At 52.3% G+C, this 24275-nt stretch overlaps 8 protein-coding genes across 8 annotated transcripts; 3 read left to right on the top strand and 5 right to left on the bottom strand.

Annotated features, from left to right (window-relative positions):
• Positions 1 to 100: 100 nt before the first annotated feature.
• Positions 101 to 1597, bottom strand: PV05_00456 (uncharacterized protein; the record flags this gene model as incomplete). Its single annotated transcript, XM_013465351.1, has 2 exons — positions 101 to 128; positions 180 to 1597. The coding sequence occupies 2 exons, from the start codon at positions 1595 to 1597 to the stop codon at positions 101 to 103; spliced, it is 1446 nt and encodes a 481-aa protein (XP_013320805.1).
• A 1273-nt stretch (positions 1598 to 2870) lies between these two features.
• Positions 2871 to 4557, top strand: PV05_00455 (uncharacterized protein). The gene has a single exon (XM_013465350.1). It carries the CDS (start codon positions 3031 to 3033, stop codon positions 4273 to 4275), a length of 1245 nt encoding a protein of 414 aa, XP_013320804.1. The 5' UTR covers positions 2871 to 3030; the 3' UTR covers positions 4276 to 4557.
• Positions 4558 to 4651: 94 nt separating this feature from the next.
• PV05_00454 (uncharacterized protein) lies at positions 4652 to 9469 on the top strand. The gene has a single exon (XM_013465349.1). It carries the CDS (start codon positions 4830 to 4832, stop codon positions 9114 to 9116), a length of 4287 nt encoding a protein of 1428 aa, XP_013320803.1. The 5' UTR covers positions 4652 to 4829; the 3' UTR covers positions 9117 to 9469.
• A 725-nt stretch (positions 9470 to 10194) lies between these two features.
• PV05_00453 (uncharacterized protein) lies at positions 10195 to 11718 on the top strand. The gene is made up of 2 exons (XM_013465348.1): positions 10195 to 10743; positions 10832 to 11718. Exons 1-2 carry the CDS (start codon positions 10369 to 10371, stop codon positions 11651 to 11653), a joined length of 1197 nt encoding a protein of 398 aa, XP_013320802.1. The 5' UTR covers positions 10195 to 10368; the 3' UTR covers positions 11654 to 11718.
• PV05_00452 (uncharacterized protein) lies at positions 11715 to 13974 on the bottom strand. The gene has a single exon (XM_013465347.1). The coding sequence runs from the start codon at positions 13907 to 13909 to the stop codon at positions 11798 to 11800; it is 2112 nt and encodes a 703-aa protein (XP_013320801.1). The 5' UTR covers positions 13910 to 13974; the 3' UTR covers positions 11715 to 11797.
• A 191-nt stretch (positions 13975 to 14165) lies between these two features.
• On the bottom strand, positions 14166 to 17531 carry PV05_00451 (uncharacterized protein). Its single transcript, XM_013465346.1, has one exon. It carries the CDS (start codon positions 17237 to 17239, stop codon positions 14420 to 14422), a length of 2820 nt encoding a protein of 939 aa, XP_013320800.1. The 5' UTR covers positions 17240 to 17531; the 3' UTR covers positions 14166 to 14419.
• A 153-nt stretch (positions 17532 to 17684) lies between these two features.
• PV05_00450 (V-type ATPase, C subunit) lies at positions 17685 to 18929 on the bottom strand. The gene is made up of 4 exons (XM_013465345.1): positions 18804 to 18929; positions 18710 to 18744; positions 18559 to 18650; positions 17685 to 18469 (listed from the first exon to the last, which is right to left on the bottom strand). The coding sequence occupies exons 1-4, from the start codon at positions 18859 to 18861 to the stop codon at positions 18058 to 18060; spliced, it is 597 nt and encodes a 198-aa protein (XP_013320799.1). The 5' UTR covers positions 18862 to 18929; the 3' UTR covers positions 17685 to 18057.
• A 160-nt stretch (positions 18930 to 19089) lies between these two features.
• PV05_00449 (uncharacterized protein) lies at positions 19090 to 22917 on the bottom strand. The gene has a single exon (XM_013465344.1). It carries the CDS (start codon positions 22259 to 22261, stop codon positions 19259 to 19261), a length of 3003 nt encoding a protein of 1000 aa, XP_013320798.1. The 5' UTR covers positions 22262 to 22917; the 3' UTR covers positions 19090 to 19258.
• Positions 22918 to 24275: the final 1358 nt, after the last annotated feature.

The raw sequence follows: 24275 nt of genomic DNA, 5'->3' as shown, positions 1-24275 counted from the left end.
CTATTACTAGCAGGATTACATAAACAGACACCACGGTTCAACTTCCTTCCAACTTCGACTTGCACGGACTTGCCAGAAGGGAGCTCACAAGTCGAAAATACTACGGCTTCCGACCGTATACCACATAGCTGCTGTGGTCAGCATGGACGCCTGTGACAGATCAGACCGGACCAACTCACTATCGCACGTATTGATGATGATTTCGATTCTTCACATCTCTTCTGAAGCCAACCATGGCCAGCTCAGTCTCTTCTCGGGTCCATCCATATGTATGGGAGAACACTCTCAGCCCAAAAGCCGAAGCTCCTTCGACCAGGTTGGTCATCTCCAATGCCCCAATCTTCTTGAGCCGTTTATCCTTCGGCCATGGGGACGACGGCATCTTGAAGATATGTTCGACCACATCGACGAATCCCGCATCTCGTAGGTATTCTGCGAAACGCAAACAACTGTCCAAGGGTGCTCCCATGCCATATGACGCCTCAATGAATTTGTCACAGATGAACTTGAACATCGAGTCGTCCGGCATTGATCCATCGTCGCACATGACACGAGGATAGACTGATGCCAGCTCACACCATCCTCCAGGTTTGATATGCTCATAGGCTTGCCGCATCAGTTTTGGCCAGTCCCGCACCATGTACAGCGGATCGCGCAAATGAATGAAATCAAAGCTGTCGATTCGGTAAGTCCAAGTATCTTCGATGTCATCAATCTCAAATGAACAATTTGGAGCAACCCATCTCGGTTGAATAGGTGCAATGTCCACTCCTAGAACTTGTGCGGATGGAAACATGTCGGCCACGTCGAGCGCCCAGATGCCCGTGCCCGTGGCCAAATCAAGGATTCTTTGCGGGCTGTCACCAATAGGAGCAAGAAAGTGTCTATCGCCAATCACCAGTTCATATTTGCGATGTTGGAGGTCCATACGGTCCATCTCCGCCTCGTCAATCGGCATGCCATAGCTGTGTTTTCCATATTGTGGGTATAGTCTTTCGTTTTCCAGGATGCCTCGCGATATCTCGGATGCAATTGACGATACGTAACTGGTACTGATGCTCTCTGCATAGGCCTCATCGTCGATTTCCAAGTCTGGCAAAATCATTGGCGCCAACTGTGTGGTCGTGCTCGCCGCCACGTAGTTGGCGGGCGAGGCCGTTTCCAAGGCCTGGCCGGCATCGGGATACAGTGTATCTTGGACTGAAAGTTGAGTCGAATCTTCCGCTGGTTGATTTGTTGTAGATGTCACCAATTCGCCAGACGGTAATGGAGAACTGTCAAGCTCTCTGCTTGTGGCTGCAACACCTTTCGTGTCTTGTTGCAACTGGGTCTGCTCACTCGGGCTTCGCACTGTTTGAACTTGGTCGCATACTGGAAACAACATTGGAGGCCTTGTGAAATTTCTCTCTGTCAATGTACAAACATCATCTTCTTGTGGGACTGCTTCCTGGTCATAACCCATCGACGCTGAATGAAGCATATTGTCAGCTCTTCCCAATTCATGCTGTCTGGCTTGCGGATCATTCTGCTCCGGTAACTCCTCTCGCGTAGGCTCTGACAACTCCAGTCCGTGGGCGTGGTATCCTGATGAAGACATGATGTGCTTCTACTTCGATCTTCAGCGCGTAGACCGTTCGGTCCATCTATGATCTTTGTCAAGGCATTAGACTGAGAACGACCAAGCTCGGCGAGAGACGGATAAAGGGCAAGGGTCGAAGCCGAAGACGACGGAATTGAAAGCACAACGGTCATGTGTAATGGAGTGCGCGAGCAAGTGACTCGTGCGAGACATTGTTGCACCAACAAGTGCAAACGAGTCTGGGATAAAACGACTGCATGCATCTCAGCAGCACGATCGACCAATTGCAGCTGCGAAATCTGGATAAGCAATATATACAGGGTTTTGCCAGCCGGTGTCCGGCCAGCAGTGTGTGAAGAGGATAGCTGCATTTCTGGTGCAACCAACCTGTAGCGACAGGGGCCAGTAGCAGGACGAAAGGCTACAACCTCAAACATTCAGTGCTGAAGAGCTTCTCGCCGAAGCAGGCGCAATAACTCAAACGACCACGACAAAGCAATGTTGTGCATGTAAGATGGCGGATTGTCATTAAGAGGTCGATGTTTCGGGCAGAGTTACACTGCAAGCGATGATTTGACGAAAAAGTTTGCCACGTGGATGCGCGCAAGCGACACTTTCAAGCAGAACGAGTCCCAAAGCCGTATGCAAGTTCCATAACAGCAAGATCATGAGAAGATGCCCAGCCGTATTAATAACCCATAGAAAGGAGCAGCGTGGTCAGGTCGCCAACAGTCTGCTACAAAGCCAGGCAGATGGGAAGCAGAGTCGGGCCAGGCAGCGTTTCGAGGCATCGACTTTTCGAAAATGGGATCGTCGTTGCGTATAGGCCTTCCGCCTCACCGCAGGGCCATCGGCACGTATATGCAAGTAACCGCTGGTCTGTTGAAGAGAAGTCATTGAACAAATGCAATGGCCAACCCCCACTAGCCTGGCTAGACGTATCTCTTGGGAGGCGAATGCTCTTGATCATGTCCTGGGAAAAACATAGTGCAACTGAGTGGACGGCGGCATTGCTGGTAATTGAAAATGCGACCAGCGGGGTAGTCCTGGGCAGAGATACGAGTAGATTTGAATTGATTGTGAGAAGACTGTAGGAAGAGAAAGTTTCCTCGCTTCCTTCATCCGATCATCATATGGATAGAGCCGCATTGGCCTATTTACTCACCCCTAGTCTGGTCTAGTCTTAAAGGGGGGAAGTCCCGGATTTAGTGGGTGGTGAGCGCCGGTGTTAACATGCAGGTAAATTTGGTGGTATGGTTCTTTTCCATGAGCCTTGTTCCAGAGGTCCTCCAAGTCTGTCATCCAGCACGCACTCACGAGGTCTTTCGGCTCGAAGAGACCGGCCAGCAGTATTTTGTCGGCCTTTGGCATCGATTCCAATTCCTCTCCCCAACCACTACCCTGCCCGACGGAAGCTTTCTGCCTGCGTGCAAAGGCTGACCCAGCCCACAATGGACGACGAAGACGACCCAGTCATTGCCTCCTACGACGTCTACCTGACAGATGCGCCTGGGTCTAACAGCAAAGACTCCTCCTCTAGAATCTTCGTCCTCCAATATCCTTCGCACCGACGCCGCTCCAAACCGTACAATGCCGCTCTATCTCAGACACCCACATCTCTACGCTTGAAACCAGACACGGGCTTTTTGGAGGTGGACGTTCCGATATTGACAAATGAATATTATAACTACAATGCCGCTGAAAAATTTGGAAAGGCCATGTTGGATAGTCGTACCAAACAGGTAGGCGGCTCACACGGGCTCGCTGGAGGTTTCTCCGCAGGCCCTGCCCATTCAAGAATGAGAGACGTGCCCATGCACGAGAACTCCTCCCATGATGTGCCCTTGCTGGCCTCTCAGACCCTCGGCGGAAAGCTCGTCGATCCAAGCCCACGAGATCCTATCTACCTGGTTGGATGTTTCCACCGAGACCAATTGCATCTCTCCCACGTGGACGGTGTGGTGCAAATGCGGCCTCAGTTGCATCATATTGATGCCCAGGATGAACTCACTCAGAAGCGCCTTCAATCAAATACACCAAATGCACGACAAAAGCCTGGGCTCGAGACTCCCGCTCCCAAAGTCGAATCCAAGGCCATTGAAATTAAAATCAAAGATAGCAAAGAGGACACAAGAGATCGCAGTCTTAATGAGAATGCAAGACTTCTTCGTGATATTCAAGTTGACGATTGGCAACATCATGAGTGGGTAGACGAAGATGACGATGACGCGGAGGCGGCGTTTGGCAGACTCATGCATTCACGCTGTGGCGCAGACAATCTGCCTATCAGATTACGCAGTTCCATTGGAAATGGGGACTGGCTGGACAGAATGAGTGCTCCGAGAGAAGATGGCAAGAAAGGGTTACTGGCAAAGCTGCGCGGTCGGGAGCGCGAACGTGCGAGAAGGAAGAAGGCTGAAGAAGAAAAGCGTCAACGACAAAAGGAAGTCTCAGGAGCCGCAGTCGATCCCAGCAGCGCAATGTTGGACATGAGTTCGGACAGTGATCTGACCACACCTGGATCATCGGATAGTGAGGTTGAGGAGGACACCACGATGGCAGGAACACAAGAGGTTGAGCCTGTGACTATCAAGGAAGAGCCTGCCGCCTCGGGCTCGCTTTCGATGACAACAAGCAGCGGGCCAAAGAAGAGAGGACGGCCCAGAAAGTCTCAACCGCTCGCGGCCGGAGACTGAGATCAAGAAGGTGACGCAGAGAAGGCGTATCCTGACTGAACAACAGTTCAAGCATATGAGCAATCTCCTTAAGAGATGCCTCCGTTTGGCAATCAGTGACAAGCGCGTCTGAGTAAAGAATGACTTTGCCGCTATTTTGGCCGCACGAAGTGTTGCAATGGCAGAGCACAATTTCTATGCTGGACGATGAATGATACAACCGACTCGATGAATCAATTGCGGTGCAGGATACGGAGTACTACTGTTCTGCTCTTCATTGGCCGACATCTTAGAAAAGAGCACGGAGTAGAGACAGTTTTGCACGTGACCGAGCTGGGGAAAGCTGTAGCCAAAGAGACTCCTGAAAATCATCGAATGATTTTGCCTCGCCGAAATCTTTCTCTCGGCCATTCCTCGTCCAATCTGTATTTCCATCACCACGTTGTTTCTCCCTTCTTTTTCGTCTGTTTTCTTGCTGAAGAGGGTTTCTGCTGTGGTAGCTGGTTATTCCGCTATTACCATTGTACCTAGAAAATTTTGCTTGCCCTCGAGCCTGGATACTTTTCTCAGGCGCAATGCTCACGCGAGCTGCGCTTCGGCGAAGGCATACACTTCGTTATCTTCAACAGGCAGCAGAAACTATCCAATTACCATGGCTGTGCCCTGCTCTCGCACATCCACCGTCCCTCGAACCTCAAAAGAGACATAGCTCGTCGCGGCCATCAATTACCCGCTCGAAAACGTCGCCTGCGCCCCGGACCCAAGCAAGACATCTTGCCTCTCCCGCAGCTGCCCCCGAGGACTTCGATCGTAGCGACGACTACATCCCGTTTGTCTATGGAGACTATCCCCTCCATCAACGATCGGGACCTGGCAAAGGGGAACTCACTCCTTTCGACCTGTCCCAGATTCTCATGCTTGAGAATGCCGCCGACTTATCGCAAGATCCCGAAGACGCCAGTTACCATCCAGGTGTGAACGTTCGGCGGAATGTCGCTGAAGTTGAAGCTACATTGGATGCTTGTTTACATGTTCATCGATGGGATCGAGCTTTCACCTTACTGTCTCAACTGGCAAAGTCCTACCAACACAATCCCTCGAAAGTACAAGGCTCCTACAACAAAGTTTTTGCCGCTATAGTGGATGATCTCCTTCAAAACAACAACATCGGCCATGCAAAGCGGATCAATGAATGGATCGAAGTCCATCTGAGAAAAGCGGGTTTGGATCCCGATGCATACACACTCGCCCTGAGGATGAAAGTGGCACTGGAACTTGATAACGGGAATAAACGCACACGTACAATCCTCCGATACTGGGACATGGCAAATCAACTCGGTCTGGAGAGTCAGGTACTAGGCATGCGCGAGATATTTGAAGATAGACAGCTTGGAAAACTCTCTCAGATCCTGCAGTTCTCTGAAACCAACCCTCTCGAGCCGCTGATTGATGCCTCTCAGTCGGCGCCATTTCACGCAACCACGGAGACGGAACCAACGTCGACAGCTGATGTCCATGTGCGACAGATGGAGCAGAAAGGCCTGGGTTTGACTTCACTTAGGAAATCTCTTGCCATATTCTCGGGGCAGACAGATATGACGTTGGAAGCGTCGCCGGAGCAACATCGGGAACGCTCCCTGAACAACGTAGAAAGGCAACAGCGGCTGGAAAGAGACGCCATAGACTCCGCAATGGTACGATGGAAGGCCGAGTACGAGAAACGAGCCAAACGAGGCATCACGGGCGATCTGGCCCATGGAAAAATTGGCGCTCTACTCTGGCAATGGCATGAAATACTGGCCGAGAAGATTAAAAGGGAGATTATGATGGCGAGGGAGGAAGAAGCGAATCCAGGAAAGAAGTCAGCGCAAGAGAAAATAAGATCCGAATACTCACCATTCCTCGAGCTGTTACCACCTGAAAAGCTCGCCGCAGTTACCACGATTGCACTCATGCAGATGATGAGCAAGATGGGGGCTTCCAAGCCTGTCAAGCTTGTACGACTGGTCAGCGAACTGGGCCAAGCGGTTGAAACAGAATATGACGCAACACAGCTGGCTGGGAGAAAGGCTGAAGCCAAGAGGATGAAAAGGAGACTCAGAGACCTGGTAGATCCTCCCCCTTATCAGGAGATCGCGGTGTGGAACGAGCGAGCAGACCACCGACTACACAAGCGGTCGTCGCACCACGCTGCTACTCCTTTAAAGTACCAACCGACTTGGTCCAGGACCATCCACGTGAAGCTGGGGTCAATCCTTTGTGAGCTTATGTTCGACACGGCAAAGATCATGATTACGCGACAGGACGAAGCCACTTCCAGAGAGATAACTATTCCCCAGCCAGTCTTCATCCACGGTACCAGCTATCAGCATGGCCGCAGAGTGGGTGTGGTATCTCTGCATGAAGATTTCGTGAAAATCCTGGTTTCGGAGCCCGCCGAGCATTTTATCGCCAAACAATTGCCCATGCTCTGTCCGCCGAAGCCATGGACTAGCTTCGAGGAGGGCGGCTATCTGGAATCAAAGCAACCGTTTCTGCGGGTGAAACACAGTGAACATGCTCAGAAGGACTATGGCGTGGCTGCTGCCGAACGTGGAGATCTCGATCAGCTCTTCGCTGGCGTGGATATCCTGGGCAGAACAGGATGGCGTATCAACCGACAGGTCTTCAACGTCATGCTGGAGGCGTGGAACAGCGGAGAAGAGATTGCCAATCTACCGCCGCTCAACAAGGTATTCCCCGAGGTAGAGCGACCTGGCGAGAATGCGACTCCCAAGGAGCGTTGGGACTGGTTTGTCAAGATGCGCTCAGTGGACAACGAGAAGAATGGCATTCATTCGAATCGCTGTTTCCAGAACTTTCAGATGGAAATCGCCAAAGCATACCTGGATGAGACATTCTATCTCCCACACAATGTTGACTTCCGTGGTCGAGCATACCCTATTCCTCCCTACCTTAATCAAATGGGTGCGGACAATGCACGTGGTGTACTGCTTTTTGACAGGGGTCGTGAGCTTGGGAAGGAGGGTCTACGCTGGTTAAAGATACATCTATCCAACGTCTATGGCTTCGATAAGGCGAGTCTCGCGGAACGTGCTCAATTCCCAATGGACCACATCGACGACATCTATGACTCGGTCAAGAACCCCCTGGACGGTAGACGCTGGTGGCTCACGGCCGAAGATCCTTGGCAGTGTCTGGCGACTTGTTTCGAGCTTACCAATGCCCTAGACTCTCCCGATCCGACAAAGTTTGTGTCGCGGCTTCCCATCCATCAAGACGGCTCCTGCAACGGTCTCCAACATTATGCTGCGCTAGGTGGTGACATTGCAGGCGCTCGGCAGGTCAATTTGGAACCAGGCGACAAGCCGGCCGACGTGTACAGCGGAGTTTGCGAGCTGGTCAAGGCCGAAATCAAGGAAGATGCCGCCAATGGTCATTCGCTGGCCCAAATACTTGATGGCAGGGTGACGAGGAAAGTTGTCAAACAGACCGTCATGACCAACGTCTATGGTGTAACCTTCATGGGTGCCATCCGCCAAGTCCGGAAACAAGTTGATGATCTGATGCCGGAGGTCAAAGCAGCCCAGCTTTCCGGCAAGGCCTCGACTTACATTGCCAAAAAGATTTTCAAAGGCTTAGGCGCGTTGTTTACTGGAGCTCATGAGATCCAGTACTGGCTCGGCGACTGTGCAAACCGGATCAGCTCATCGATATCTCCTGCTCAGCAGGAAAACATGTACCGACGGGCATACACAGCGTCTCATGAAAAGAAACCAGAACAGAAGAGGGCCATCATGCCGGAGTCCAGCAATTTCAGGACGACCGTCATTTGGACAACGCCTTTGAAATTACCTGTCGTCCAGCCATATCGCATCAACAAAGGCCAGAAGATTCAGACGAATCTGCAAAATATCACCTTGGCGCAACCGAGCGTGGCGGATTCTGTGAACAGGCGAAAGCAACTTCAGGCCTTCCCTCCGAACTTTATCCATTCTCTCGACGCCACACACATGATTCTTTCTGCCATCAAAGCTGATGAGCTCGGATTGAGTTTTTCAGCGGTTCACGACAGTTTTTGGACGCACGCGGCCGATGTCAGTACTCTCAATTCCTTGCTACGGGATGCTTTTATTCGGATGCATAGCGAAGACATCATCGGTCGACTCGCCGCAGAGTTCCAAAAGCGGTACGAGGGCCACTATTATCTCGCATACACTAAGAGGCACAGCCCTCTCGGCAAGGCTCTTTCCGCATACCGCAGCGAGATGGTTGAAAAGGGCATCTTCACGTCAGTCCGTGGGTCCAAAGGGATAGCTGAGCGGAAGGAGCAAGAATTGTTGCGAGAGATTCGCAGGAACCAATTACTCGCAAGCGAAGATCCGAAGGAGAGGGAAGAAGGCGAGAAGATGGTGACGGCTGCGACTTTGTTCGACAAACTCGAGGGAGAACAGTTTCTTTACCACCGTGATACCTTGGGCGAGACGGTCATTGGAGCTGTTCCAAAGGAGGTCAAAGAGGCGACAGTGCAAGAGGCCATCCACGCAGCTGAAGTTGCTGACGATGTCGACATGGCCAGTACTTTGGACCCCCTAAGGGATTCGGTGACCAATGAAGACGATGTCGTTCATCGGGAGGGAAGTGGTGTCGTTGTCGATGTTGCAAAGTCCTCCCCGACTCCGCCGGCAGATAATGTCGTGCGGAACGCCTTTGGTCAGAAGATTCGAAAGTCTTACCCCAAAAACGGTGTGTCAGGACCCAACCAGATTTGGCTGTGGTTGCCGATCAAGTTCAGGCCTGTTCCTAAGAAGGGAGATTTCGACGTCAATCGGTTGAGGGAGAGTACATATTTCTTTTCGTGATTGTATACTTTTACAGGCTGGTTTGGTGTGGTACAGGTGCAATCAGGGATCTGGTGCAGTGGTCTTTCAGAGAGGGTGAAAAGGTAGTATCATGTCACGGTATAGAAGACGGGACGATCTTGAGTATTACGTGCGTGAACAGGAGTGTGTATTATGTATGCCATAGATCAGGATGGGGTGGTGATTGTGTACAAATGCGTGCTATGCAGGAGGTGCATCAGCACAGCTAGACGGGCCATTGTAGATTTATGGTGATGCCGCTGAAGGATAGATGCTTGTCTTTGTGTAGTGGAAGAGAAGTCATACCATTTTTGGGCTTGTACGGTGTTATTCAATTGCCAATATCAAAGTTACTACTCGTATTCCAACACTGTTCATCTATCTCGCAGTACTCGTAGGTCGTTCCCGCTTCATTGGGCCTCTGTCGCTCGACTTGTTATCTTACTCGACTTAATTACAGTACTTCAGCCTCGCCGACCCGGATACCCTTGTATGATGAGGCTGTGCAAACGGCATCTCGGCCCCCAGGAACATGAGATAAGTACTCCGTACTGGGAGCTTTCTTTTACAGTCTCCCTTTTTGTTCTATGGGGAGACTGAATTCAACCTGGTTTCCTTCTTCGGAGTCTTTCTGGTACAATTGGTGGTGGATGTCCGATCGTTTTTGCCCATGCCTCGAATAACACCGCTACCGCTACTGCTACTCGTGCGAGTCGTGTTGTTGGTGGTTCCGCTGTTCTATATCGGTCTTGTGCTGTTATGGGTCGGGCTGCCTTCGCCGGCGGGGTCGTGGGAGAAGGATCCTTCGGCGCGACTTTGGCGTGGAGGGAGCGTTGTTAGGGTTTATGAGTGAGTACCTACCTGACCTACCTGAGCTTATGCCATAATACCAGACCTTGCGTTGCGTTGCTTTGCGTTGCTTGCCTTACCTTGGCGTTTGCGTTGCATTGCCGTGTCGTCCCCCTGCCCTCCCCGTCCCTTTGCATCATCCTCCACTGTCTTGTCGTCATCCTCCTCCTCTTTTTCGATCCCAAAGCTGGTGGTGGGGCGAGGGAAGCATCGGGAAGGATCTCCGAAGTCATGAAGAAAACAGTGCTGATTTGTATGTTTGCGTGTGTGTTATAGTTTGGACGCCTTTTTCCCGTGGAACGACGACTCGCCATCCGTACAGGACGCGCGGAGGACCGGTCGGACATCGTTCCCGTTGGAATATACCTACGACCGGACGACGAGTGCATTGACGATCGGGAGCATGAGCGGAAGTGGAAGCGGAAGCGGAAATGATGCCAGCAGGGGTGGTGGTGGTATTGAGGTGCATGGGGTCACGGTCAACCTTGTCGAGCTGTTGTCGTTGTCGTCCATCGATGGCGAGGCGGCGGCCGCAGCAACACCGCCGTGGTTGTCCGCCCCCTTCAGCGTGCGGGTCAAGACGGGCGACCAGGACGGGATCAATTTACCGTGGTTCGCCAAAGCTGATGCATCGTTGTTGTTCTGGGAGATTCATGGCGACGTGGTGGATTTGCCGCTGCGGTGGAGGGTGGTCAGGGAGAAAACGACGGCGCAGACGCGCGGAGAGATCGTTGTGAGTGAGACGACGGTGCAGATTGTGCCGGCGGTTGGGGCTTGGGTAAGTACTCAGCCTCGTCAGTTAACTAACTCCCTTATCGCAGGTTTTGGATACCTTAGAAGAGCTGACATCGTGGTCGACCCTCTAGGACACGCAGGACGAGACTGTACCGGGCAGCAGACCTTACCGTCATGATGAGATTGAGCCGCTGTTGTCGATTGCTTTCAACCCTGCTTCGATGTCGACCTCAACCTCGACCTCGGTTGCGCCTTGGAGTTTGATGAATTGGAGTTGGTTTCCACGCCACAAGATTGAGGACATGTTCATTGCGTGGTACCCCGGTCCATTAGTGCGCGGCTCGTCGCCATCAATGACATTCCCCGTCCGACGGGCGGTCACCGCGATCATGGTACCGACGTGGTTCTTCGTGGATGAGTTTGTTAGCGGGTACCTTCAGACGCCTATCCTACTGATGTTGACGTGGGCTCTGTATCTTGGGTTCTGGGCTGGTGTGATATACGCGGTTGCTGTGCTGGCGTGCTGGAATACTTATAAAAGGGGGCAGGGACAGCGACGCACTAGTTCGAGGTTCTGGCCGTGGGCGAGGAGGTACTGGTTGACCCGTCCTGTTTTGGTCTATGTGAGACCCCCAACGGCGGCGGCGGATGCTGACGACGAGGCAACGGACACGGACATGAAGGTTGAAGATCATGAGCACGGCCGCGAAGGTCGCGAAGGTCCAAGGCCTTTGGTGAGTCCGTGGGCGTTCTTCACGAGTTCTTCGCCGCTCGACGATCTGCTGGTCACGTACGAAGTGACTAGGCCTTTTGTGCAGCCGCTTCTTGCCAATGTCACGCTCCGGAGGCGACGTACTCAAGATCAAGATATAGAAGGGGAGGCAGGGGCAGGCACAAGTTCATCAGCGGACGTCAAAGGGGTCGAAAGCACTAATGTCGAGGCCAGTGGCTGACGTGGCCGGCGAGAAGAAGTCTTGAGTACTCCGTACCTGACTTGGAAGATCGATATACACATTTCACTCTCATATCAACAGGTTCTATTCTTGTATATGCTATAATGGCTGACTTCCTCACTCTCGTCTCATTGTACTCCTAAGTTAAAACCCATGGACCATGCCCATCATCAACGCCTCACACTGTCCACCATCTTCTAGCCATCCGTCCCGCTGCGGCAGCACCAACAAGGCATTCGCCGCAGCCAGACTGCCTACCCGGCTACTCCTCTGCATGCCCGTACTCGTCGCCACCAGCCTGCCATCCTTCGCATCCACACTGACCACGACGCGATGATACTCGACTCGCTCCTTGTCACACTTGATCCTCCCCTGCACCATGACCTTAACCCTCTCCAAGCCCTTCTTACCGTCCAGTCCCACCATGCTCTGCACGCACGGCAACACGAACAGATTCGCCGTGACCAACGCGCTCGCCGGATTTCCCGGCAGTCCAAAAATCAACTTCCTCTCCCTCTCGCCCGATTCTGTTTCTTTGAACGGCACACTCGCAAACGTCGTCGGTTTGCCCGGTTTCATGCTCACCCGGCCGAAATGCACCTCGCCGCCCAAACTCCTCTCGATCGTGGGTTTCAAGAGGTCCAATTCGCCCATACTTACGCCGCCCGTCGTAATGATTATATCCAGCCCCTTTGTCCTGAACGCCTCGCGAATCTTCTCTTCAAGCTCGTGGTTCGGTGTATCCCTTGCGACGTTCAAGTCCACTACGCCGTCGCGCTCGCACAGGTTCCAACCCCGCAACAAAGACAACAAACTAGGCCGGTTCGAGTCTCGAATCATCCCGCCCGTCAGGGGTCCTTGAAACGAAATATCCGTAACCTCGTCGCCGGTAGACATCACGCCGACACGCGGCTTGCGGAAGACAGGCACCTTCTGGATCCCCGCGGCGGCAAGGACGCCGATTTCTCCGCCCAGCGCGCTGATCTGTGTGCCCTTGGTCAGGATCACCTCCCCGAGCTTGATGTCGCTTCCTGGATCTCGGATGTTTTCACCGACGGTGATTTCGTCCGTCAATATCTCGACGGTGGCTTCTTCGGATTTGTCGTCCGTCAGGCTGGCGATGGCTGTATCTTCGACCATGACCACGGCGTTGGCGTTTTCGGGCAGCGGCGCGCCAGTCGTGATCCGGGCGATCTGGCCGTGTTCCAGCGGTGGAGGCATCGAGGATGCTTGCGCATGTGAGACGGATGCCACGGGGAAGACACCCTTGATTGGCGGGAGGTCTTTGTGCGTCGGGGATTTGGCATCCGGAACGATGACAGCGTACCCGTCGACGATGCTGGCCGGGTAGGCAGGCACAGCTTCAGCGGCACGGATATCCTCGGCGATTACGTATCCAACAAGATCGGGCGTGAGGTCCCGAAGTTCCTTTACGGGCTGTGGTGAATTCTCAATGATCTTGGCCACGGCGTCGGACACGCTGAGCATAGGGTAGGGGGAGGAGCGGGCGCGTGCGGTCGCTCCAAGGCGAGGATCATTGGATTGTGGCCGCTGAGAGGGGTCGGTATGTGCTTTGGGAATGCTGTGGCCTCCATGGCCGTGGCTGTGGTCGTGGTCGTGATGATGATGAGAATGAGAATGAGAGTGGTCGTGCGTTGCCGCCATCCCCTCTGCGCCCTTTGCGCCAGCAGACACCCCGGCGTCTTTTTCTAGCTTCTTGACTCCGCCCGCATGCGCGGTTCGCGAGTCCTCGCCTGCAGCTTGCAAACATGCATGAGGCAGTAACTTCAAAATAGCTTGCAGGTTCTCCTTCGCACCCTTGGGCGAGCCCGGCAGCGTGACAATGATGGTTTTATTCCGCACCCCGGCCACAGGTCTGGACATCATCGCGAAAGGCGTGACTTGGAACGACGCTGCCAGCATACCATGCACGATACCCGGCGCATGGCGGTGGATCAGGGGTGATATAGCTTCGGGCGTGAAGTCTCGTCTGGCAAAGCCTGTCCCCCCAGTCGTTATGACCAGGTTCACGGCCCCAGACCCGGAGGATTCATTGTCTGTCCAGGAGCGAACAACGCGCTGTATATCGAGGATATCGTCTTTAACGATCTCGACGATGGGTTCGGCCCATTTTCCGGCGCCGTCCTGGGTGAAGGTCTCCTTCAAGATGGGAAACGCTCTGTCTGTTGACGGGTCGGCGGCTGCAGTATCGGAAACGATAAGAATTGCCGGGCGAAGGAGTGGTTGGGAGCTCATTGTCAAAGTGCCAATTACTTCTGCATCGGGTGAGCTACTAAGATGGGCAGCTTCTTGAATACAAGAAATGAAAGGGAGAGAGTGAGGTGTCTCCTACCTTCTACAAACTCAACTCGACGTAAGTTGGTCTATCACAACGCTTAGTCATCCGGCTTTTATATCTACCAATTTACAAGATACACCACCTTTACACACGCCTTTTGTCCAGGAAAACAATCACCTCCACAGGCGATGTATGCAAGACGCTCGAGGCAAATTACAAATGACTTCATTGAGGTGTTGTACATGTACATTCCTACTGATAGGGTATAATTCAAGCCGCGTCTTACTATAACGACAGGCTCAGATGGGGACGGGTATCAATATCGTAAGAATAACCAACGCAAAAAACGCCCCGTCACGCAGCCCTCTATCCAATGCTCTATCCAGTTCCAACATGGCTTCGAGCTTTTCACCAATGCAAGTATGCTTGAACGCTGCAGATGCCACCCATACCCCAATCACAGACGGCTAAGCGATTTCTCCTCTCTTGTACTCTCTCTTCTTGACCGCCCTCAAGGCCGGCAAGGTATGCTGTTTCCCTGGCTCTCGTCCAATTTCCACAACCAAAAATCTGACAAAGTCCTGCAAGATCCAGTAACTGCTATGCGCACTAAGCATGTTGAGATATTGAATTTCAAGGGGACCGCCACCTGAATTCAAAAACCAATCAATCTGCCCATTGTCATTGAGCAGATACATCCTCTTCTCGGCGATCTCTTCGCGAGTGAAGTTGTGTGTCTCCAACTCAACCGTGCTTGGAAAATGTTGCAGCTCAGGCCGAGTTGTCGGCACGACGGCCGTATACGCATCTGATGCCGAGCTCGATCCCCAGCGCAGACTCTTACCGATTCTAGTGATGAATCCTACGCTTGCACTTGGGATCGAGGCTGGCTGAAGTGAGGCGGCGTAAAGTTGGTCGACGGAGGCATTTTGAAGGTACGAAATCGGATCGTTTCGGTGGCAGATGTTGTAGATGTTGTCAACCGCAAGGCAGCCATATCTAGCCTCGCTCGCAAGACCTGCTTGTCGGTCTTCCCCTTCCATCCCGGGCTTGTTTCGACCTTTGCGAGGTATGAGACTAGCGTTGTTCAGGAGCAAGAAGAATCCACTAGGACTACCGCAGCAGAACAAGTTCGTAGTGTTGAATTCGAAGAATTTCTCGCTTGGCTTTTTGGCATCGATTCCCATGTCCTTACCGAGCTTGGTAGGCTGTTTGCTAAGTATTTCCATAGCCATGACCGACCCAAGCGAATGAGCAACCAGGTGAACCCGACCATAATCTTCAAAACCAGGATTGTTTCGGCACCACAGTCGGTAGACACGGTTTGCTTCTCGCATAACAGCCGAGGTCATCTTGTCCTTGTGATGGGACATATAGTAGGGTATATCCAACATGACATCGCTAATCAGAGACCGCACACTTGGAAGACTGTCAGGAGTAATGTCCTTCAAGGCATATTTGTTTTCTGCGTTCTCTTTGGACGCCCCGTCATCTTCATCGAAGGAGACCGTTAGCCGCCAATTGACTGGCAAGACCATGATACCAGCTCCCTTTCTCAGATTGCCTTTGACAGCCTCGGTAGACAACTCGACGTTGAACTCACGTCTCAGACTGTTGATGGCATGTGTAAAGTGGAAGCTGTCAACCCTTTCCGAAAGCTTCTGACCTATGCCATGAATGACGAGGACGAGGTCAGATACCTTGGGGGCTTTGGAGTCTTGATCGCAAGCATGACAAGACATTCGTCGTCCTCTGGTCGCAGCAACTCCTGACTGCGACATGTATGCTCCTACTTTGGCGTGAGCAGCTTTGGAATCCAGCTTCGGATCGGGATGAATTTTCGACCATGCCTTGCGGTCGAAACCACGTACAACAGCCACCCCTATCTGTCTTCCTTTCCGCAGAGAGCTCAGAGGTCGCCGGTTTTGGCTGATGGACGGTAAGAGGCTGGGTTTGAGTATCTGCGCATTTCTGGAGTCAAGATAAATTACGCTATGTGTTGAGAAAAGTCGTCTGTCCTTTGCCTTGCGAGGGTCGGCGGCGGCATTGGCTAGCTGTTCAGGTAGCTGTTTGTCGACTTCTTCCTGAGCGCCCGTTTTCTTGCTCTCTTTCATGTCCATGGCCGTACCTGGTCTACTGGGTTTCGGATCGTCAGGCCATAGCTGATGGACAACCTTCATTTCCGCAGACGCGCCATTGTCAATGCAAGCCTGTAACTCTTCTTGGTAGGATTCGGCGTATGGCGTCATATACTCATAGCCTACCTCCAAACGATTGGCGACCTCGGCCGGCACTGGCAGCATCGTGTCTTTGTAGAACCAGGTGGCCCTGATGACGTTTGAAGTGTCGTTGATTGGCGACCAGTAGATGGGTTTCATGATCAAGTCCGGCATTTCTACCAAATGAAGGCGTGAAACTCCAACAGGCACAAAGACCTTTTCTTGTTCTTTCCCTTTTTGGCGACGACGGCTCCCAGTTCGCGATCGACTCTTGTCTCTTGAGTCGACGCCTGATTCATCTGAGGAAGCATACACTGCTGTGGCATTGAAAGCCGAACTAATGTCGCGTCCGCTTGGTGCTCGAGCAAATGGTCGACCGCTAATGTCAGAGTTGAAAGCTGCCGTTGACTGTGGTTGAGCTGCTTGAGCCTCGTCAATCTTCACGGGTTTCGGAGAGCTGTCGCGACTAGCTGTGCCTTTCTTGTGTCTATGTCGGAACGGGGAGAAGTGTCTCTTGTGCTTGGGGGCCTCCTGAATGACTTCTTGGGGATCTGGATTGTCTTGTAATTCTTGAGCGTCCACTGGCTTAGGATTCTTCATCGAGTCCGAAGGTATTTGGTCCAGCGTGACTTCACCCTCGGCCTGTTTCTGTTTGCGAGCTCCCCGCGTCCTTGTTCCACTCTTTCCCTGATCCGTTGCATGTGCCGGCTGAGGAGAAGATCCACTAGAGTCTCTGAAATCAGGGAACGAGATGATACCGCGTGCAAGGTTTGCCCTTGTGTCTTCACCTCGGTCGCGAACAGAGCCATTTCCGCCATGCTGGAATGCTTGCCAGGCTTCTTCCAAGGCCGCGTTGTCTCGCAAAGAAAATGGCTTCGGAGGGAAATCAGTCGCTCGATCGGCAGATAAAGGCGGGAGAGGAGAGAGAGGGTCGTCGATAGGGAGCGCGGATACGTAGAAGAACTGAGCTTTCACCCTTGGAGGATTGGAGCCGTCGGTTGTAGAATCATCATCTTCCTCGTCATAAAATGCGCACGTTGGACCCAAGGAATGGACATTTTGACTCATTGCAGAAGAAGCTTGTGCATCTGGGGTTATTGCTCTTCAGACGAGCTCCCCAGGAACACGGTCTGGATATGCGCCAGAAGGATCCGTCGTGGTCGTGAATCAGGCACCGACCCGAGCGTATTAGTGTTCTAGGTTCCGGAGGTTCTGGCCCATAAGACCAGAGAGCGAGGCCGGCCTGGTTTCTATAGGATACAAGAAGAGAATGAAGGTAGGTAAAGAGGAAAGAGGCGCCCCAAAACCCTCACGCCTGTCATTTTCATTTTCAAACAGTCACATGCGACGATGGCTCGACGTTGGTGCTCGATCGAAGTCGAATAAAGCCGAAAGACGGTGACGTAGTTTGGATGCCCGCAGGCGCACCAAGCACCAAAACACGACTCCTAGCAGCAATTCTCGAAGACACAGTATACATATTCACAATCCCTCACTGAGACGGCAGTGGGACCGACGGGATGGAAGCAGTTGTTGCCCGGAGGATTTTGAAGTTGCTTCCAAGCAATTCAATCATGGCTCGTCTCTTTTGAGCACGAAGCCTAGATATACAGTAATCATCTACATAGCTCGTTCATATTTGCCGGATCTGACCCCTCGCAGGGCCTAAATCTTTCTTCTGGGGCTGGAGAAGTCGTATGGTAGCACTTGTCCTCGCTGACTCGAGTGACCTGTCTCCACACTGACGGGTATTACCTGCGTCCAAAGCGGAAGGCTCTTGACAAACCCCCAACGTCCTCTCTCCCTCCTTTTCTGGGGTGGGGTTGTATATAATATCCCTCTCATCGTATCGGCAGCCGCATACCATGTCGGTTATCTGCTTCCCATCACTGAAATTCCTGAGCCTTACTGCTGACCAGCAATCCAATGATAAGGCCGAAGAGACCTAGCACACTCGAGAAAATTTCGATGACCAGCACCTTGACGAACATACTCGCGTCAGCAGCATCTGCCAGAGCAGCGCTGCTCCCGTTGATTCCAACGCTGACACCACAGATGAGGTTGCACATTCCGACCGTCAATCCAGACCAGAACAGTGCATACCCCGTGTAGTAATTCGAGCCAGTGTACAGTTGCTCTTCAGGGACAAGCTGAATCTTGGAGGAGAAAACGATCGACATGATGACTCCGTAGATGGCGACGACTTCGCAGAAGATAATTGAGATCAGGTTTTTCGTTCGTATTCGTGGTGCTTTCACGCCACCGCCTAGGATGGATGTGCCTGTAATGAATATACCCCTGCGGCATAGTGTCAGTCTGCGTCAGATACCGCGGATGATGAGCTGCTCCGTGTGTCAGGATCCTTGAGGCACCGTATGTATTCTTACCATGCTGCTCCTACTACCGATAGCCCGATACATAGGCCGATGCCCAAATCTGCCCAGGCATAAGGGGAAACTGTCTCGAGAAATTGCCCTACCTGCGCCGCAATTGTTAGTCTTCTGTCCACTGATATCTAGTCTTTGCGGTCACACATACATTGAATTTCTCGCCTTCACCATTGAACAGCATATCTACGAGACCTGTTAGCTTGCGGAGTGTCCATGTCCAAGTGGTTCGTCAAGAAACCTACACAGTCCAACAACACCTAAGGCCGCCGTTGCGCCGCCAGCAGGGTAGATGAGACTCATCTTGAATCCTCAAGGCCTTCGTAGTCGGCTCGACGTAGCGAGGAGTTGGCGATGTGACGGACGTTATCTGGCAGTCTTAAAGCTCACTGATGATCACAGGCCGCAGCTTGAACATCGTTCTACGGAATCAAGAGGAAGGTATGCCGAAGCTGATAGTCACGTGTCAGGCTGTGACTTTCTCCCTTACCTACAATCTACAAACCTTGCGACCGAGGAATAGTACAGTAGTTCAGAAAGTAATTGTATTATGGTCATGAACCAGGCCAGAGCACCCAGAGCTCGACCCTTTGGAATTGCCTTTAGGTTACCCGTTTTCAATCTGGCCCATTTATCCTCCACCCAGGCATTAGATTTTGATTCTCGTAACCCATTCACTCATGCATCATAAATCGTAAACTCATTCAATCGACTTCCAAAACGCTATGTTTTGTTCCATCTCCGCCCGTCTGTCCCAGCCAGCTTGCTGTTCCGCGTCATAACGCTTGTGCAGCTCCTGCAGACGATGTTCCATACTATACCTATGCCTTGCTGCCGTCTTCAGACTTTCGAAATCATTCTTAGTGACAGCTTCGCGGAAAACCCTCCTCATCCGATCACTGTAGAGCTGGCAACTTATTCCCGGTAGGAGCTGGCTTCTCCGCAGATTGGGCACTATTTTCAGCGTCTTGGACACTTCCCGCGCAATAGGCCAATCCCTGAGAGGCCAGACTACCTCTTCGAAACATTCCTCGCAAATTGTGAATTCAGGGAGATCAGGTATGAAGTGCCAAGACGCAGTCGCTAGCATCGCATCTTTTGCGCATTCGCGATGTCGAGACATCCGACGGATGTATTCGACAAAGTCTTGAATGTCCCTCTGCCGCAGCTGTTCTCTGTGCCGACGCTCTGCCAATCTTTCCAACTCCGCGAGTATGGACCAGAAGTGACGACTTGTGCTACTGAGATTGCACACCTTTTCCTCATTCAGTTTGTCGCGTGGCCTGTCGAACAGGTGAGATCGCAGTTGAGGGAACGTCAGGTCAACCTTCATGACACATGCTGAGCATATATTGAAGCCCTCCACCGGTCTCTTAGTCCTCGGATCGGTGAGATGGTACCATCTTCGGTGTTCTGGCTCGGAGCCGGGACAAGGCCTCGTACCTTCGGGAGGAGGGCTGCTCAAGTCCCAGACAAGCGACAGGTCCTTTCTCTCCTGTTTCGCAGATTGCAACCATGCAAGGCGGATCCATGGCCTGCTCATGGCGCACAGGACAGGCCGTCTGGAATCTTTAGGCAGGCTTGGAATGAAGTGATCCCGAAAGCGAGTGCCACCCAAGAAGCTCATACAAGATGGACAGAAGTCCAGGAAGGGCATTTCCCGAATAGTGTACCAGTCACTTAGTCCAGCGATGGGGCTTGACCTGGGACACAATGGTGGAACGCTTGATCGGGGTGGGACAGTCGAAGGAGTGCTGACCACCTCAGGCGATACCGGAGCCGACACCACTGGCTGCTGAGTCGTGACGTGGAGATACTGCTGGAAAGCTTGCGTTGATGTGGTAGACATTGCCCTGTAAGGTGCAGGTGGTCTTGGAGCTTCCAACGGGTATGAATACGATGCGGCTCTCGTTGCCGTTCGTGGGCTTTCAACAGGCGCTGGCACGTAAGTAGAAGTCTTCTGCAGCGTTCGATCTTCATGTATTGCATATGTCGTGGTCCGTGTTGGTTGACCTTCATCTTTGCTTGCGAAAGAATTGTTCCTGGACAGCGTATAGGTGACTTTAGGAACTTCTTCGGAGACTGGAGAAGGCTTTCTTGATCTTTGTCCGCTGTTTGGCCTGCTCTGGCTGCCGCTACTGGGCGTTTCCAGCGTCGACAGGGAAGTGCTCGATCTCGACGAGCTCGGCATTGCCTTCGAAGCCAAAGAAGCACCTAATGTTGCCGCACCTAGGAGGGTAGTCAGGGGCTTGAGATTGTTGAAATAGCTGTCATCCACTGAAGGAGGACGTGATCGCGGTTTTGAGGTGTTGGCAGTGCTCAAAGGTGGTTCGAAATACTCCCTTGGCGCTTTGTCACCGCGTGGTGTTCGCGGCGGACTCTCTGGCGGCGACGCAAGCGGGGACACGGGTCGTGAATGGTCGTTATTATGCCCAGATCGTCTGCTTTGCTTCACGCTTAGCGCCCTGTTGAAATAGTCTTCCATGGCTTTAGGTGTTCGCGCCGAGAGTGGGATGTGTTGTTCACGACGTGCCCTCTCATCCGACGAAAAAGACCCACGGTTTGACTCGTCTTTAAACCCTCTTTCCCGACGACGAGATGTAGCTCGACTCATTGAAGGCTTGTCGCCCTCCTGAGGGTAATAGTGCGATCTTCGTCGTGATCGGCTTGCACGTCTATTCCTCTTTTCATCTTCTGAGCCCTGTTTTCTACTACGTCTCTCTTCAGCAGAGGAAGTGTAGGGTGATTCAGAGATAAGTTGTCCGGTACCACGTCTGGAGGACGGATAACCCGATGCATTCCAGTCTAGGATCGAAGATGGTGTGTGTTCTAGCATGGGCTTAGGGCTCTGTGGCGGAGTGATATGCTCTTGAGATGTATAGCTGTAGCCAACAAAGCCTCCCTTTGATGGAGCCGGGCTACGGTAACGCTGAGCTCTGCTGCTAAACCCGTCAGTCGTTTTGCGATCGCTCCTAGACTGTGTCGGGCTCTTCATGTACTCGGTGTCAGAGCGATCAGATTGCGGATAGCTTTGTTTTCGAGCCGTGCTTCGACTGCGCTCATGGCTTCTCTTCGACTTCGAGACGTGCTCAGAGTCACTGCTGTCGTTATGAGCTGGACGGGTGGCTTGATGTACTGACCGTGACCTTCTAGGACGATGAACGTCCATAGGTGACAGCAGGTTAGGCCCAGATTGTGGTCCACCAGACACGGAGCCAGGCATTGGCTGGGAAGTGTGCGGATAAGATGAGGGCTGCCGCCAACGAGCTGTCGGACCATCCAGACCAGGGCCGAAGTCCGTATGTATCCTTGACACTTGGGGCCTTTCCTTCTGCGCTTCCTGTTTGTCAAGTTGGGTAGTAGACTTGGATCTGTGGAAAGTCTCCGATGTTGGTTCCTCCTCAAGCGCCGTCTTATCAGATACTAAGATGAATCTCTTCTCGGTGTTTGCGGGAGCATCAGTATCGGCGGACTCCTTGTGCTTCTTCGAACGCACATTGTCCGAGTTGGAATCATGTTGTTTGTTGGCTGCGTCTGGATCATCACTGTCGACGATGATGGGGTATTGATTCACCGAACCCCGACTGCCTGCGGGTTGATTGTCGGTCTTTAACTGATGTATGGGAACATCAAGCAGATGTTCCTTTGCCAGAGATACTTCTTCGTCCTCCACACATGGAGACGGCGGCCATACTTGCGTCATCTTGATTGAGTCGACTCAACAACCATGTCATGGACCACGAACTCATTGCCAGATACGACTTAATCAGCTTTTTCCTCTGGAGAGACTCTCCTTAAGAATACCATCGCCTGACGACAGTAAACAATGTCCAAAAGACGCGCTGTTGCACAAGGCTTGTCAGTCGTATTGTTTCACCTGAGGCGTTGCGTGTTGGGGTGGTCGGTTTGGCAATGGTTTGCAGAAGGCGCAGGCAGTGTAAGAACCGTGGCAGTCCAGATCGAAATCAGCATATCATCTGTAACCTGACGGGCAAAAGACTGGGGGACAGAGTGTCGTGACACAGGGCAACCCAGGTAACTGTTGTATATTCTCTGCTGCTTCCTAGTCGCCTGTAGGAAGTCTGGAGAAGACGGGAGGGGTCCTTGTAGCAGGTTCGTCTCAGGCTGATAGTTTGGTCACAGAGGACAACAATGGCTTGCAGGAGGATGCCGGCGCTTGTAGAGTTGGTCAACGCGCGAGTCCCGGGAAGATTTGGTGCAGGTTAGTGATACGACGAAGAACGGGTGATTGAGAAGGAATGAAAGGATAATGCCAACGGCCCGCTAATGCGTGCCATCCGGGAGGGAGTTTTGGCATATGCAAGAGTTCTCAAATGTTTGAGGCAAAGTGGAGGTTTCGTGCGTGGAAAGGCGGTGTCCGGTGAAGAATGAGGCCTTTGGTGCCCTGAACGGCTTGAAAATTGGACTTGAGGACTTGTAGAGAGTTCAATTGGATCAACAGGACATCCCCCACAATTCACTCTGCATGATGCTAACTCTTCGCCTAACGCCTCCTGTTCCCATTAGCTATAACGTGCTGTCTAGCTGCTGCCTCTAATGCATTGCTTGCGTACGTGCCCTGGGCCTTTCCACTCAAGAACCATGGGATTCGCCTCTGTAAAGGCCTCTCTGCATTTTTTGACTGTGGCCTCGATGCAAATCCATCCTTCAAATGCAGGAAAACACGAGCCGATCTAAGCAGGAAACAATCATCACCCGATCCTAGAAATCCTCAAAGGACATGATGCAGAATACTGGAAGACGCCGTCGTGCGTGACTGACCGACAATCCTTCGGCACTTCTGCCTCCATCGTGCTTACAGGTCCGACCCATTCCCAGGGCCTAGATATGTTCTACTTCTTTAATGGCAGGGCATACTGCAATGTACTTATGACAGATGCTGAGGTGAGGTCCTCCAATTGACTTCTGACATATGAAGAATGTGTTCTCTGGTCACCTCGAGAGCCCGAATGGCTTTGATGGGCTCTTTATCATTCCATGCTCAAGCGACAGCCACTCAGATATGCAGAGTGCCTGACAGATCGACGACTGGGTCAATGCCACAATCCTCCATGTGCATAATCGCGGCGCAGCATTCATTGGGTCGAACCAGTGGCAAGGCTTGCCATCACGGCGGTGTCTGCCCAAGCCTCGTTGGCAACTTGTCAATGGCGTTCTCGAACAAATGATTTACGAACAGCTGTTTTCACGAGCATTTGATCGTCAGAAAATCATCGGAGAGAAGTTCCAAATAACGTGCCATGCTATATGCCGATGGCTATTGTCCTCACACCACTTCGAAGTGTCGTCAATGCTTTGCACACCATCGCTTGGAATTATATCACCTATGAGGGAGCTTCTGTGCGACCATTCCAGAGAGCAGCTGACATGCTGATCAAGACAACACCGGTTAGACAGCTGAAAACCAGGCGGGAGGTTCCCCAGCTCAATCGGGCGCAAGCATTTCGATATGATCAACCGGTGTTCGCTACCCTACACCCTTTACAGGTTTCACCACAGTGCGCTTTCCGCTTTCTTATCGGCCTGTCATCGATTCAGCCCTTCACCCGGATCATCAACCTGTACACTCCGTCGGATATAATCTCCTGACTTGTGCAGCATGGTAAAGCCATGGTGAACAGACCTCGTACTGACGGGATACGGCTTCTGCACGTTGCTTATTGAACACTGTTTGCCAGAGGGATTGTCAGCCAAGG

This window comes from Exophiala xenobiotica (assembly GCF_000835505.1).
Source record: "Exophiala xenobiotica strain CBS 118157 unplaced genomic scaffold supercont1.1, whole genome shotgun sequence".
In the NCBI taxonomy this organism is placed as follows: domain Eukaryota; kingdom Fungi; phylum Ascomycota; class Eurotiomycetes; order Chaetothyriales; family Herpotrichiellaceae; genus Exophiala; species Exophiala xenobiotica.
Note: the sequence above shows the minus strand (reverse complement) of the source record. Positions and strands in the feature narration are given on the sequence as shown.

Coding starts and splice junctions, on each gene's coding strand:
- PV05_00450 (XM_013465345.1), bottom strand. CDS start 18,861: ATGAGTCTCATCTACCCTGCTGGCGGCGCAACGGCGGCCTTAGGTGTT. Junction 18,745..18,803: donor CTTAGGTGTTGTTGGACTGT/GTAGGTTTCTTG, acceptor CAGGTCTCGTAG/ATATGCTGTTCAATGGTGAA. Junction 18,651..18,709: donor GTGAAGGCGAGAAATTCAAT/GTATGTGTGACC, acceptor ATTGCGGCGCAG/GTAGGGCAATTTCTCGAGAC.
- PV05_00454 (XM_013465349.1), top strand. CDS start 4,830: ATGCTCACGCGAGCTGCGCTTCGGCGAAGGCATACACTTCGTTATCTT.
- PV05_00451 (XM_013465346.1), bottom strand. CDS start 17,239: ATGAGTCAAAATGTCCATTCCTTGGGTCCAACGTGCGCATTTTATGAC.
- PV05_00453 (XM_013465348.1), top strand. CDS start 10,369: ATGAGCGGAAGTGGAAGCGGAAGCGGAAATGATGCCAGCAGGGGTGGT. Junction 10,744..10,831: donor TGCCGGCGGTTGGGGCTTGG/GTAAGTACTCAG, acceptor TCGACCCTCTAG/GACACGCAGGACGAGACTGT.
- PV05_00449 (XM_013465344.1), bottom strand. CDS start 22,261: ATGACGCAAGTATGGCCGCCGTCTCCATGTGTGGAGGACGAAGAAGTA.
- PV05_00455 (XM_013465350.1), top strand. CDS start 3,031: ATGGACGACGAAGACGACCCAGTCATTGCCTCCTACGACGTCTACCTG.
- PV05_00452 (XM_013465347.1), bottom strand. CDS start 13,909: ATGAGCTCCCAACCACTCCTTCGCCCGGCAATTCTTATCGTTTCCGAT.